The 14850-nt window shown below is 43.2% G+C and overlaps 1 protein-coding gene across 1 annotated transcript in view; it reads right to left on the minus strand.

Moving 5' to 3' along the window:
* SPRED1 (sprouty related EVH1 domain containing 1) overlaps positions 1–14850 on the minus strand; it is a 122663-nt gene that overhangs the window by 27270 nt on the left and 80543 nt on the right. Inside the window, exon 4 of the mRNA XM_073609667.1 lies at positions 9163–9212. Coding sequence (XP_073465768.1) covers positions 9163–9212 — 50 coding nt within the window. The remainder of the gene's footprint in view (positions 1–9162; positions 9213–14850) is intronic.

A 14850-nucleotide genomic window follows, 5' to 3' on the forward strand; every position in this document is an offset into this window, starting at 1 on the left:
TCTAGCCTCTCCCAGACTCCTGGGAGCTAGTCTTAGGCTTCCCAGGATGCCACTGAGCATGTGCGGGAACGAGCAGTGAATGCTGGGAGCACAGCATTCACCACATCCAGGAAATAAATGCTTGTGGGCTTCAAATGCCCACAATGAAGATGGAAACCGCCTGCAGTGAATAATATAAGTTATTCTTTCCGACGAAATCTGACACAGGCGGACATATTACACACAATATGTGAGTATGTAATGCTGAGAAGAAAAGTTTGTGAATTAACTCAAAAAAAAAAAAAAACGATAGATAGGTGGACCCCCGCTTTAATAGATGGAAAGATGAAAAAATGACTGAAGGTCTGCTTTAAGTGTATTCATGCTGTAGCATTATTGGTGTCCTTTACTGCAAAATAATTAAACTCAATGTTTTAATGGGATGTTCACGTCTGGTCATTTAGATTGGTGTGATGGTTAGGGGTCTACAAAATGTTTGCCTATATAAAGAATATAAGAAAGCAAATATGCCGTAGTCCATGTTTAGTGCAGTGTATCTGAGATGATACACTGTATACACAAGACATCAACAGGCAAATGCCAGGAGTGCACCCAAGCTTCATGTTGTAGGTCTGAATTTACTGTAGAGAAGGCCACCAATCACTGGACACCTCTGTAAAGGGGACAACTTTTCAGAAAACTCCTACAAAAAGGAGACCTGTCTAAAAGGTATAAACCATTTATTGTTAAGCCGCGTACACACGATCGGATTTTCCGTCGGGAAATGTGTGATGACAGGCTGTTGGCGGAAAATCCGACCGTTTGTATGCTCCATCGGACAATTGTTGTCGGATTTTCCACGTACAAATGTTGGATGGCAGGCTTTAAAATTCTGCGGTCAAATTTTCTCTAGTGATATCAAGAATAATATTATTATGCTTTTCTTTCTTTTTTTTTTTGGGCAAGTTACCACAACACCATTATCCCATAATTTTTAAGATACTATGTTGGTGTCCCATGTCAATTTTACATTGTATTTTTTTAAATGTAACTGCCTACTCCCAAACTGTCATTTCAAGTAAAACACATAGCCAAGTATTATTCTCCACAATTTATTGTGCATTAAAAAAAGAAAACAAATAAAATTAGACATGCTATCTGCCAATATAACTTAACCAAAAATGCATTCTATGCATCCAAAAATATAGAAAATATAACAAATCAAATCATTATTATTCAACCAAAAAATAAAATAAAAGCCTCATGCATGTGTCCTGCTTCTTAATATAGGGGGTCAACAATGCCAAGAGTTGGTGAAAGCAGGGGTCCGTCATCCGTCATTATATAGCAACTTGTTGATTCTTAAGCCTTGTACACATGATCGCATTTTCCACAGACAAAACCTCGGACTTTTGTCTGAAGGCGTGTGTCTGGATTTTGTCTTGCATACAAATGGCAAGGAATTGTCGGTCAACAAACAGGAACGTAGTGACGTACTACACGGTTCTTCAGCTCTTTAGCGCCACCCTTTGGGCTCCTTCTGCTAATTTCATGTTAGTATTGGAGGAGATGTTATTTATTTTTGGTCTTGGAGTTATTGCTTTGACCCAAGTCCAGTCCAGGAACAGGAGGAAGAGGAGTTCTTGGACCAAAAATTGGTTGCTTTATTAATCGTGACCAATTATGTCATATGCCTTTGCTGCGGGAGCTCCAGGAGAATATTCCGGATAATTTTCTGAATTATCTCCGGATGACGGACCCCTGCTTTCACCAACTCTTGACATTGTTGACCCCCTATATTAAGAAGCAGGACACATGCATGAGGCATGATTTTAGTTTTTGGTTGAATAATAATGATTTGATTTGGTATATTTTCTATATTTGTGGATGCATAGAATGCACTTTTTGGTTAATTTCTATTGGCAATATTGGCTATGTGTTTTACTTCAAATGACAGTTTGGGAGTAGGCAGTTACATTTAAAAAAAATACAATGTAAAATTGACAAGGGACACCAACATAGTTGTATCTTTGATCTTAAAAACTACTAAATAATGGTGTTGTGGTAAGTTACTTGTGGTAATATCACTAGAAAAAAAAGCCTTTGAAAATTTGTTTGCAACAACTCCATCAGTATCACCAGCAAAGCAGCTTCATTATTATCCCATTATAGAAGAAGAGAATTGCGCGCTGCATTTCGAGATTTCATAATTTGCCGCGTCACGAATGTTAATTCTCCATTTCGAACACTAGTTTACAAGAACGACCGCTTCTGGCTCGTCCTTGCTTCCGAGCATGCGTGTTTGTACTTTGGACTTTTGTCCGACGGACTTGTGTACACACGCTTGGAAAATCTGACAACAGACATCTGTCCGTGGAAAATTTTAAAACCTGCTAGCCAATATTTGTCCGCGGAGAATTCGACAACAATTGTCCGATGGAGCATACAAACCGTTGGATTTTCCGCCAACAGCCTGTCATCACATATTTCCCGTCGGAAAATCCGATTGTGTGTACGAGGCTTTAGAGAGCAGGGAGGTTATGTAGTAGCAATAAAAAGAAAAGGGTGTACGACCTAGCTTATGTAGGTTATGTAGTAGAAGCCTGTCTTCTCCACCTTGGGTCCCACTAGCCAATGCTGTCTGGCAGGGCTTGTACCATTATAACAAGGGATAACTTTATCCTTTATGATCACTAAATTTGGATGTGGGGTTGTGTTCAGAGAGGCTTTATCAAATCATCCCAACGCAGTGTTAGGGCTCATTCACACAATACGTGCATGAAAACTGATGGGAAAACCGCAGATTTCACTTGGAGAGACATCAATTTTCATGCGCGTTTCAGTGAGTTTTTATGCATGCTGACATCAGTTTTCTTGCCCTTCAGTTATGTGTCCTATTCACACCAATGTTGATGTCATGGTAGTTTTTTTCCCATGCAGAAAACTGCACACACACATGGCAGATTCCTGTACAGAAAAAATCTGCATGTGATACCAGTGTTGTGGTGTGAATAGGGCACATAGAGAACAATTGTTTTTTTAGTGTCCTTGCAGAATGCATGCAGAAAAACTGAGCTCTCTGCACCAATAGTGGGTTCACAGCAGGGGATCCGGTGCGTCCCTATTTACCGTTTCAGGGGCGAATCAGGTCTGAACCATTGCCTGATTTTGGACCTGAGACGGAGCCATAGATGCACAGGACCCTTCTGCATTGCGCTCTGCGGCCACCCTGGAGATGTGTGAGCCGGCACTATTGAGAGCAGGTCACACTCTCCTGTCATGTGAATTGGATGTGGGGAAACCCAAATTCACATAAGTGTGAACCCAGCCTTAGTGTAGGTTCACACTGACAGCGGGAATGAAATCGTGTCAGTTCAGCTGAACTTGCATTATTTCATTCCCGCATGTCAGTACCGACTTCGGGGGCGATTTCAGAGACATCTGTGTGGGTTGCTGTCTATGGAAATTGCACCACGAAGCCGCCAAAAGTAGTACAGAAACTACTTTTAGGAATCGGTGCGGCGCTGCAAATGCGGAGTCGCACCGATTCGGACTGTGCCATTACTGGCAATTGCCGCCGATTTGGCATGCGATGTGACACACCAAATTGCCCCAATGTGAACCAGGGCTTAATCTCCTAGTTTCTATTGCATGGTTATTACCCTCTGAAACCATCCACCTTATGGAGCTGTGGGACAATCAATACTGTTATTTGAAAAATCATCTGGCTGCATTATCATTACATTCTGTAATGACGTGTTTCTGAAGCGCAAATGTCTGAAGGTCAGGCTGGTTTCTTTCGGCCAGCTTGTACATTCATCTGCACAGCTAAAAGACCTGTAAGCAAGGCCTGGAATAGCAGAGGAGAGTCTGGCATCGCTGCACCTTGCCTACTGCCAGCTTTTAATGCACTTCGGAAATCTGCTTTCTCCCAGCTGCTGGAAGAACAATTATGGTACTGTGGTTGCTATGAGATGTGTTTGATTTCTCCCCAACCCCCTTCCGAAGCCACAATTCTGTGTAGGGGCAGGCAAGTCTGGGGAAAAGCTATAAAATTGTCTCCAGCTGCAGAAATGGCAGCCAGGATAGCAAAACTTTCCCTCCCCCCCTCCGCCCACTCACAACACACACAACTTTTCTCCTGTCATCCTGGAGCATCCTACAGGCAGCCAGGAAGCGAAATTTGCTAGGACGGCGGCCAGCAGGAAGTGGGAGATTGTGAGATTAGAATATAACACCAAGATTTAAAGGCTGTCCATTAAAATCTAATCTCGGCCGGGATAATAACAATAAAGGCATACAGAGACATTACAGGGAGGGCAGCAGTAACTGGGAATTAAAGGGAAAGCGCCAGGGGAAAATGATAAGATGTATAACATGAAATCGGCAGGAAGAGAAGGAAAGACAATAAGGGGAAATGATTAAAAGATGTGAAGGGAAAGAAAAACAATGACAGGAGATATATAGAATAAAAATAGAAACAAGGAGAATGTCACGAAGGAAGAGAGAATATAAACAGGAAAGAATGTGACGGATACCAAATGAAAGAATATTATTGGGCCTACGCTGCATTTACATATTATTTGCATAATACTGAATCCTGTCTACATCCTTATTTCCATACCCACATACCCACATACCCATGGCAGGTATCAAAATATACCACAATGAATGCAAATAAATATAATTAAATGTAGGATTCAATACTTATGATTTAAGTAACTCAATTTGAGTTGATGTCGGCCATTTTAGAGCTGGAAGAGGTGGATCTGCACTGGGAACCAGTCGCCCTGCATGCACTTGTGCTGACAGGGAACATGCTGATAGGAGGAGATGGCAGTCTGTTGCTGCTTCTCTATTGTCCAATCACAGGCTGGGGTCTGGATGGTGACCAAGCTACGATTTTTTTTTTTAGGTAAAACAGCCCCCATATAAGTATATGAATGGTGTATTTAGCAGCTTGTTGGGAGATCAGCCTTAAGGGCTTGTTTACACTAGCGCTATTCTCTGAAGAGCAATTCAGGGTTGTGCTCAGTGGGCAGTACTATCTGACGAACAGGATAAGGGGTATAATATTTTTTCCTTGTGGTAATGCCATGTGCACACCCCCAGGAGCTGCCTTTGCAGTTTAGGGGGAGTGGTTGGGGGCTCAATCGTGGCTCAGCCCTTAAGCCGGCCATACATGGATCAAAATTAGGTCCATGCAAGGGACAGTAATCACATGATTGGATGTGATTACTGCCAGCGGCTATAGCTGCTAACAGTAATCATTGTATTCTACCGACCGGGAAGGATGCCCGCACCCTCCGCTGGCAGAATACAATAGCACTGCGGGAGGCATGCCCCCATCAACACTGACTGTGGAATGAAGTAAAATCGATAAATCTATGGCTTGCCTTAAAAACATCAAATATAGCAATAAAAGAGCTGTTATGTCACCCGGTGGGCAGTCATGCTTCACAAGCTTCACACCTATGCTTTGCAATAACATATTCAACACACGCAAACGTGCCATGTATACGTTGTGTGTTGACATTTAGTTTGAAAAATAAAAGAACTTCTGAAACGCACCTCCAAAAAGCCCGCATTGCCAGACACGGTAACACACTATGCTACATTGGAAAAAACAGTGCAGGTGTATTCTCTGGTCAGCTGTGGTGCATAGGCAGTAGGGATGAGCCGAACCCACCCCCCCCCCCCCCCCAGAACCCCAGACTTGTAGCTGACTTTAATCTTGTGGACACTTGGAGAGCTGTACATCCCAATGCCCAAGCATTCTCCTGTTTCTCCTCCACGCACCACACCATGTCCAGAATAAATCTAATCTTCATCTCCAGTTCTCTCCTCCCCAGATTGCAGGATGCTGGCCTCTCCCCAAGAGTGCTCTTGGATCATAGTCCTTGTTGGGCCACATTAAAACAGCATTATGACCGCCCTCCAGCCGTGTGGCAGTTAAACCCTTTCTGGCTTACACTACTACCTGAGGATGATGATGTCACAGTACACTGGGGACAATTTTTCTCAGATAATGATGAGACGGTCTCACTGCATATAGTTTGGAATGCTTTTAAGACTCATATTAGGTCCACTCTTGCTACTTGCATAAATAGATTAAAAAGAACCTCGGAGTTCGACATGCAACAGGTGACTGCTGACTTGCTATCTGCAGAGAGAGTATCCTTAGATGATCCCACGGAAGACAGGGTGAACAGTTTTAAACTACACTCTAGGATAGTTACGCAACTGCAATATGAAAAGTCTAAACGTACACTGTTCTTCCGTGAACAAAAATTATTTGAACATGGGGAAAGGGCCAGTAAACTTTTAGCTTACCTGGTGCACTGTGAGGAGAGACCACCGGTGGTGATCTCCCTCCAATCCAGTTGAAACAAGCTAGTGACTGACCCCGGCCGAGTTACTGCACTCTTTAGGGACTTTTTTTGTCACACTGTACACGTCCACGGTTTTGGACGATGATACAACCATGGAAGCTTTCCTCTCAATGAGGTACAGATTCCTTGAGTAACCAAACAACAAATGAGAGCGGTAGAAAAGCCATTACCAGCAGAAGAGATAGCTGAAGCCATAGCTAAATTGCCTCGATCGAAATCACCGGGCTCCGACAGCCTCCCTGTTGAACTGTTCTCTACATACTCAGAATTTCTAGTCCCTAAACTCCTAAGGCTATACAATCATATTTTTGAAGACTCTCATTTACCCGCATCTATGCGAGAGGTGATGATAGTGCTAAGGACCCAAAACTCCCGAAATCATACCGCCCCACATCTGTGCTTTTCCGCGAATGCCCCATATGTTCAGTTCGTTTAAGAACAAATGGACACCCGATGTTCGACTCGAACTTACGTTCGTCTCGAGCCGCGGGCTCATCCCCAATAGTCAGCCCATTCAAATGAAAGGCGCTGCCTTAATGCAACCTTACTTTATATGGAGTTTCCTATCATAGATCTGCCAAGTGTACAGCAGGAAGGTAGATAGAAAAGAAGATAGATAGAAAAGCTGTGAAACATCTACAACACATATGAAGGACATTAAATACATTTACACACTGCAATTTAAAAGCTTCAGAGCTCATATTTATGATCATTAGTATGTGTCCAAACTCTCAGCTGTGCTCAGTGCTTTAACACCACAACATGTGGTTATTAGATTTATAACCTAAAAGGTTAAACTACACACTACCCATTTGTCATAGCCCATAGATTCCCTCACACGGGGGTCTGGTTTACATAATAGTGACCTGTGAGTGGATGCCTCAGCCTCTAGACAGCTATATTACATCCTACTTTGTACTTGTACGTGGGAGCACAGTGTAAGCCACTATTGCATTCATTTGGCTTTTGTCACGTCGGACATTTGGGTGACTCCACCACACGTCACGCTCATTCCAGACACAAATAATAATCTGGAGCCTAGATCCTACATGTAGATTTATTAAAGGGCTTTTTTATTTCCAGACAAAACTATTTTTCTAGTTTTGAATAGAGCTAAATTCGCTGTCTTTTTTGATGCATGCGTCCTAGTCGGGGAGATCCACATTTTGGGAGTACCCCCCCAATTTGGAGAGACTAATTTTTTGTTGTGTCATTGGATCAGGAAGGAAGCAGAATTTTCTGAGTTGTGATGCAGACAGCAGTACAAACCTGACACAGATGTAACCCTTCCCTACTCTGCAAAATTGGAAATGACATTTTTTTGTTGGGGTTTCATGTTAATCCTATAAATGCCTTTGGACTAAAGCAGACAACTAACTCCTGGTACACATTCATTTTTTTTTGTTCAACCCAGCAGGCTGAAGAAAAAAAAAAACTGAGAGGTCGTCGTTCTAACTACGCAATGTTAGTGAGGCGATCTCCCCCCGCTGAAGTATTGTGTTTTGACAGGGGGACTGGCCCCCCAGAACACAGTGATCAGCACTTGCAGCCATTGGCTGATCCCATGCTGGTTTTCTCGTGTCCGGCTCATGTCGGACAAAGAGTTGTACATACAGGCCGAATGTTGTCCGGTTTCTGCTGAACCAATAGTTTTTGGCCAATTTTTGGCCTGTGTGTACCCAGCATAAGGGCAAGTATGCTTTAGGTAGGCAATTAGTTGTGCTGTATTTTCATTGCTGAAGTTTGTTGTTAGAAGCCATTTAGATAAGATGAAGATGCCTTCTTACTGCAAAGGTGTGCCCAAGCATCTATTGATGACACGAATGTATCTGTACACACACAAGAGAACTCTTAACATCAGCTGATACCTGAACATCTGTCCGTCAGTAATCTGATGTCTATACTAAATTTAGGAACATTTCAGGAAAACAAACATTCCCAGAAAAGCTCCAGAAAAGCTCATTAGATACACTTATGCCGCGTACACATGATCGGACTTCTCGTCGGAAAAAGATATGATGGCTTTTCCGACGGGATTCCGCTCAAGTTTCCCTTGCATACACACGGTCACGCAAAGTTCGCTGAAGTTATGACTGTCAAGAACGCGGTGACGTACAATACTACAACGAGCCGAGAAAATGAAGTTGAAGAATGCTTCCGAGCATGCGTCGAATTGTTTCCGAGCATGCGTAGGAATTTTGCGCGTCGGAATTGCCACAGACGATCGCATTTTCGGATAGGAACTTTTCCCCACCGAAAAATTGAGAACATGCTCTCAATCTTTTGCTGGCTGGAATTCGGCCAGCAAAAGTCCGATGGCGCATACACACGGTCGCATTTTCCGACGAAAAACTCTCATCGTTTTTTTGCGGGCCGAAATTCCGATCGTGTGTACACGGCATAAGGCTGGATTATGCCTATTAAGAGATGATTTTTGCACATTCATGTCACCATCTTAGTGAGTCCGTCAGATGAGTAATTATTCTGTTACCTGGCAGGTGGGAAGTGGTTACACAATTCCCTTGTGTTGTATTCCATCAGTAATAGAACGTTAGTCCAACGTGCCCTTGTCTCTTGGCCACCAGATCCCCTAACAATCTTATAAAAAGTTTACATTTTGAGAAACCGCCTGGCCCATTTTGTGCATATGGGTAAGGATAAGTTACAGAAGAAGAAAATTCTGCTTTGGATAAAATACTCGGAGTGTTGTCTGTCTTTTCTACAATGCACACAGTAGCATTATAATTTTATGTCAGCAAACATCATTTTAAAAATCAGATATATGACATACCTGTGGGCCATCCTCTGGAACCTCCGCTTCTCCATGGGATGTGGGAAAACCTGTTGACAGCACATAGACAAATCAGTAAACTATTCTTACACATTTCTTTATTATATACACCTAAAAACAAAATAATGATAGTCTACTGGACTCTGCAAATTAAAGTATATGTACATGAAATTGCTAAAATATAATCTTATTCTAAGCAATAACATGTTAATGTTGTCTCAAACTTAATTTTCATTTTTATTTATTTTATGGTGACAATGGGGGTTATTTACTAAAGGTAACTCCACTTCGCACTACAAGTGCACTGCAGTCGCTGTAGATCTGAGGGGGACATGCAAGGAAAAGAAAAAAACAGCATTTTAGCTTGCAAATGATTGGATGATAAAATCAGCAGAGCTTCCCCTCATTTCAGATCTACCCTTCAGATTTACAGTGACTGCACTTCCAAGTGTACTTGTAGTACAAAGTGGAGTTGCCTTTCGTAAATAACCCCCTATGCCCTATCCCTGTCTGCCCAAATGTTCTCATGGGTTGTCACCCTGTCCCGTGGGCTTTAGATGGAAACTATGGGGGTTATTTACTAAAGGCAAATCCACTCTACACTACAAGTACACTGCAAACGCACTTGCAAGTGCACGTGCAGTCGCTGTAAATCTGAGGGGTAGATCTGAAATAAGGGGAAGCCCTGCTGATTTTTTCATCCAATCATGTGCAAGCTAAAATGCTATTTTTTTATTTTCCTTGCATGTCCCCCTCAGATCTACAGCAAGGGTTTACTGGTGTCATCATCAAGGAACACGACCCAAAAAATGCCACACAGCTATTGCTGTAAACAGAAAAGTGGCTGCAGAAAATCGCTGGGATATTGTAAGCAACAACAACTGAAAAAAAATTAAAATTAGTATTTTACTTAAAAGTTGGCAATGGTTTATGGTATGCTGTGCTTTACCAAACTAGGTGTAATTTAGTTAGAGTTTATATTTATTACAGGTATTTATATAATGTTAACAATGTGTGCAGAGCTTTACATTCACATCAGTCCCTGCCGTCAAGGAGCTTACAATCTAGGGTCCCCATCTCACATGCATACAAACACATGCTAGGGCTGGTCCAAGTAAACTATTTACTTCATTAACGGAAGCGCCTGCTTAGAGAGCTGTATAAACTGCACCAGCTACATATAGTATACAGTGCTGTATTCCAGCAGTGCGATGGGGATTTCCTATCCCGCTCCCAGGAAACCAAATCGTCTCAGGCTGAGCACTGCTCAGCCATTCACAGAAAGCCTTGTATTTCATCACAATGCAGGGCTTCCTCTGATTGACCCTAAGTTCACACTTATGCGGTTTTAGTGCATTTTGCAGTTTGTAGACACGCACTACAGTCCATTTAACATGGTTTCATATGGTACTAGTTCACATCTATGCGATTTGCAGCCGGTGCATTTTTGGAAAGGGTCGGGGACTTTTTTCCCGCGAATTACAGCTAATAGACTTCAATGCAGCTGCACCAGAAACGCAAGTGGTGCATTTTGGATGCAATTTTTGATGTGTTTTGCATTTTGCGGTTCTTATTTTACCACTGTATATAGCTGGTTGCTAAGCAGGGGGTCAGGAAGCAAGCCGCCGCGATCTTAGCAACCGATGAGTCATCAGCATTCAGAAAAAAATTTGCCGGCAAAAAATTCACAAAAAAAAACAAAAACGGCGTGGGGTCCCCCCCCCAGATCCATACCAGGCCCTTCAGGTCTAGTATGGATTTGGAGGGGACCCCCACGCCAAAATGTAAAAAAAAAAAAAAGGCATGGGGCCCCCCCAAAATCCATACTAGACCCTTATCCGAGCATGCTGCTCGGCAGGTAAGGAAAGGGAGGGGACAAGCGAGCGGCCCTTCCCTCCTGAACCATACCAGGCCGCATGCCCTCAACATGGCGGGGTGGGTGCTTTGGGGCAGGGGGGGCTCTGCACCCCCCCACCCCAAAGCACCTTGCTCTCATGTTGACAAGGGCCTCTTCCTGACAACCGGTGGTTGTTGGGGTCTGCAGGCGGGGGGGCTTATCGGAATCTGGAAGCCCCCCTTTAAGAAGGCCCCCCCGCTATGTGAATGGGTATCGGGTACATCATACCCCTATCCATTCACCAAAAAAGCAGTGAAATGTAATAAAAACACAAGAGCCGGTTTTTGACAATTCCTATATTAATAGCTCTGTCTTCTCTAGCCATCTCTTCCCGTCGTCTTCTCCTTCCCGCCGTATCCTCCTCAAGCTGTCTCTTTCCGCTGTCTTCTCCTTCCCACTGTCTCTTCCCGCTGTCTTCTCCTTCCCACTGTCTCTTCCAGCCATCTTCTCCTCGAGCTGTCTCTTCCTGCCGCCGCCGCCTCTTTCCGCTGCTGTCTTCTTTCTCGCCACCGGTTACCTGCTAAAAAAATGTAAAAAGTCCCTTTTGTTGTGTTGATGTCTTCATATGTTTTGTTGTCGCCCGTTCTCTGCCGACTCTTATATAGCCATGGGGCGTGGCCATCTGATGACATCACCCAGAGAGTTCGCCCCTTGCCCCTTGTCACAAGGGGCGGGCTCTCTGGGTGATGTCATCAGATGACTGTTCGAAGAGAAGACGGCGGGAAGAGATGACGGGAAGGAGAAGACAGCGGGAAGAGACAGCTCAAGGAGGAGACGGCGGGAAGGAGAAGATGACGGGAAGAGACGACTAGAGAAGACAGTGCTATTAATAAAGGAATTGTCAAAAAACGGCTTGTGTTTTTATTACATTTCACTGCTTTTTTTGGTGAATGGGTAGGGGTACGATGTACCCCTACCCATTCACATGGAGGGGGCGGGGGTTTGATGGCTTCCAGACTTCGATAAGTCCCTCTGCCCACAGACCCCGACAACCATCGGCTAGGGTTGTCGGGAAGAGGCCCTTGTCCTCATCAACATGGGCCCCCCGCCCCAAAGCACCCATCCCCCCATGTTGAGGGCATGCGGCCTGGTGTGGTTCAGGAGGGGGGCACTCGCTCGTCCGCTCCCTTTCCTGAACCGCCGGGCAGCATGCTCGGATAAGGGTCTGGTATGGATTTTGTGAGGGGGTGGGAACACCACACCTTTTTTTTTTTTTATTTTGGCGTGGGGGTCCCCTCCGATCCCATATTAGACCTGAAGGGCCTTGTATGGACCTGGGGGGAACCCTACGCTGTTTTTTTTCGTGACAGCTGATGACTCATCCCGGCCCCCTACTTAGCAACCATCTATATACAGTGTGTTTTACAGTGCATTTAAAGAGAAAAAAAAAACGTAAAAGGCAAAATGCATGAAAACTGCATGCAAAAATGCATAAAAGACGCTGGTTTAAAAACACGAAATGCACTGAAAAACGCATCAAGAGCAGCCACATAGATGTGCACCTAGACTCACTGAGGTGGTGAGGCGGCAGATAACATCACAATGTGCACCCCAGTCAATTAGAGGAAGCCTTGTATTCCTTGATGAAATACAAGGCTTCCTGTAAATGGCTAAGAAGCCCGAATACATTTTGTTTTGGAACAGGATGTGAAGTTCCCGTCCCCAACAAAGCACTACACGTGATGGCCCATAGGCCTATCAGGAGTTTGACTGAAAAATACTGCCCACTCTGATGTCATTAGAGGCGGGGTATAGGAACAAGAGCGCCTCTACAGAGATGGCGCTATACAGAGATTTAATAGATGGTAAAGCAGTCTGTTCAGCAGCAGAATAATTACTGTCAGTGCTCTATGGATCACATCAGACTTATCTCACACGGATTGTAGGATAAGGTTACCTGAGTGTAGGTCAACTTTGACATCGCATCAAAAAAGCAGCACATCTGCACATTAATTTCCTTTGCATTTTTTAAACAGAATTTTGCAGGCTTGTGTTTCTCAACTCCATTCTTCCCAACTAGCCATGGTAGGAAACTTCCTGTGTTAATGGACACGTGCTGGCACTGCTAACCTCTCTTTATGAAAGTGCTGGTTGCCTGGCTGCCTGAATGATCCAATGGGCTTATATGTTAAATGGGAAGATCAGGAGGTTCTGGTTTCTGACTTCCCATGCTCAATGCTTGTTCCCAATCACTGACAAAGGGCAGAGACAGCTCCCAACTCCCATTTTCAGCAGCAGAGGTCAGCAATAGAGGCCAACATATTTTTCAATCCTTCCATACAGTTATAAGGGCGACTGCCATTAATTTCCCCATACAATACGGTGGATTTACCCTGATGACTGGAAAAATCTTTCTGTAAGGCTACAGCAATTTTCTAAGGCGTCCCTGCTCTGTATCCTGACACATTCTAAAACTCCCGCGCCAATTCCTGATCGTATTTGAAACTTCCAGGGGTGTGCACAGGATGATGGTAACTTTACATGATGTATTACAATCAAATACGTATAGCAGAGATTAGAAATACCTTTATCGTATTCAGTCAGTATATTCTGAAGTTCTCAATATCAAACATGTGGCTAATGACGTATATGTTCTAGTATTATAGCAGTCATCCATTCTGCAATATGTGTTAAAGAAAACAAAAAAAATCCAAAGAACATATTTTAAATGGGATAAAATGCCAAGAGACACTGCAGATTTATAACCAGCACAGTCATTTCCCAGCATGCACCACCGGGGAGTAGCGAGAGTATTTTACAGCATATAAGACTGCGTTCAAGTGACGACTGTTACAAACTCAACTTGTGTGTGCTTTGAAGAGTCAGTAGAACTATCCACATCTATCCCTAGCCAAATGGAGCATACAATCGAATTTCCCTACCACATAAACCACATTCTGGTGCCAATCATGGTAGACGCCAATAACCTACCAGTATGTATTTAGACTTAAAAGGTGTTAAAAGGAGCACCTGGAGGAAATCCACAAGTTATTAAATCATATATACTCAAAAAATGTAAAAAGAATGACCTAAATGCTAATATTTTTTCACAATTGAGGTTGCATTAAAGATCAGCTTTAGAGTAAACCCATCCCTTGTTCGTTCAGGGCAAGTTCGCTTTAAACCATCACCCCTCCCCAGCATATACTAAAGCCCCATACACACGATCAGAATATCATACAGGAAATACCGCTTTCGAATCGATCGTATGATAATCTGATCGTTAGTACACAGCTGTTGTCCGAACTTTTCCGAAAGGACAAACACGAACACACATTACATCACTTCCAAATTTTTCTTCTGTCGTATGCGAATCGTTGTACTTTAGTAACCTATTAGTTTTTGATATTGAGATTCACATCCAAAAAAAAAGACAGTCGTTCAGTCGTCTGACAATCTCGTTGTATATACTAGGCTTATAGCTGGTCATTCGCTGGCATATTTTCGTATAAATGTTCATATGAAAAATCTTGTCAGTACATTTGACAATGCCTACAGATCTCTGTAACCATGAAATTTAAGGCACACGCAACAGTGATGAGGAGGGGAATAGCAAGTCAGATTACTACAGCAGGTGTTTGGTTTTGGTTGCATTAAAGAACTTCCTGCTAAGTTTGAATAATAATGGCACAACCTAATCAACCACGAACTTGTTGTTGCAGAATACGTTTTAAATGTAGACATGCTAATAATTTGGAATCGCTTTAGTAACCATGAATCGCTATAGTAAATACGGGTCACTGCAGTAAACATTATATTATTATACAGGATTTATGTTGTTTGCCCAGTAC

This window comes from Aquarana catesbeiana, linkage group LG13 (assembly GCF_042186555.1).
Source record: "Aquarana catesbeiana isolate 2022-GZ linkage group LG13, ASM4218655v1, whole genome shotgun sequence".
Lineage (NCBI taxonomy): Eukaryota > Metazoa > Chordata > Amphibia > Anura > Ranidae > Aquarana > Aquarana catesbeiana.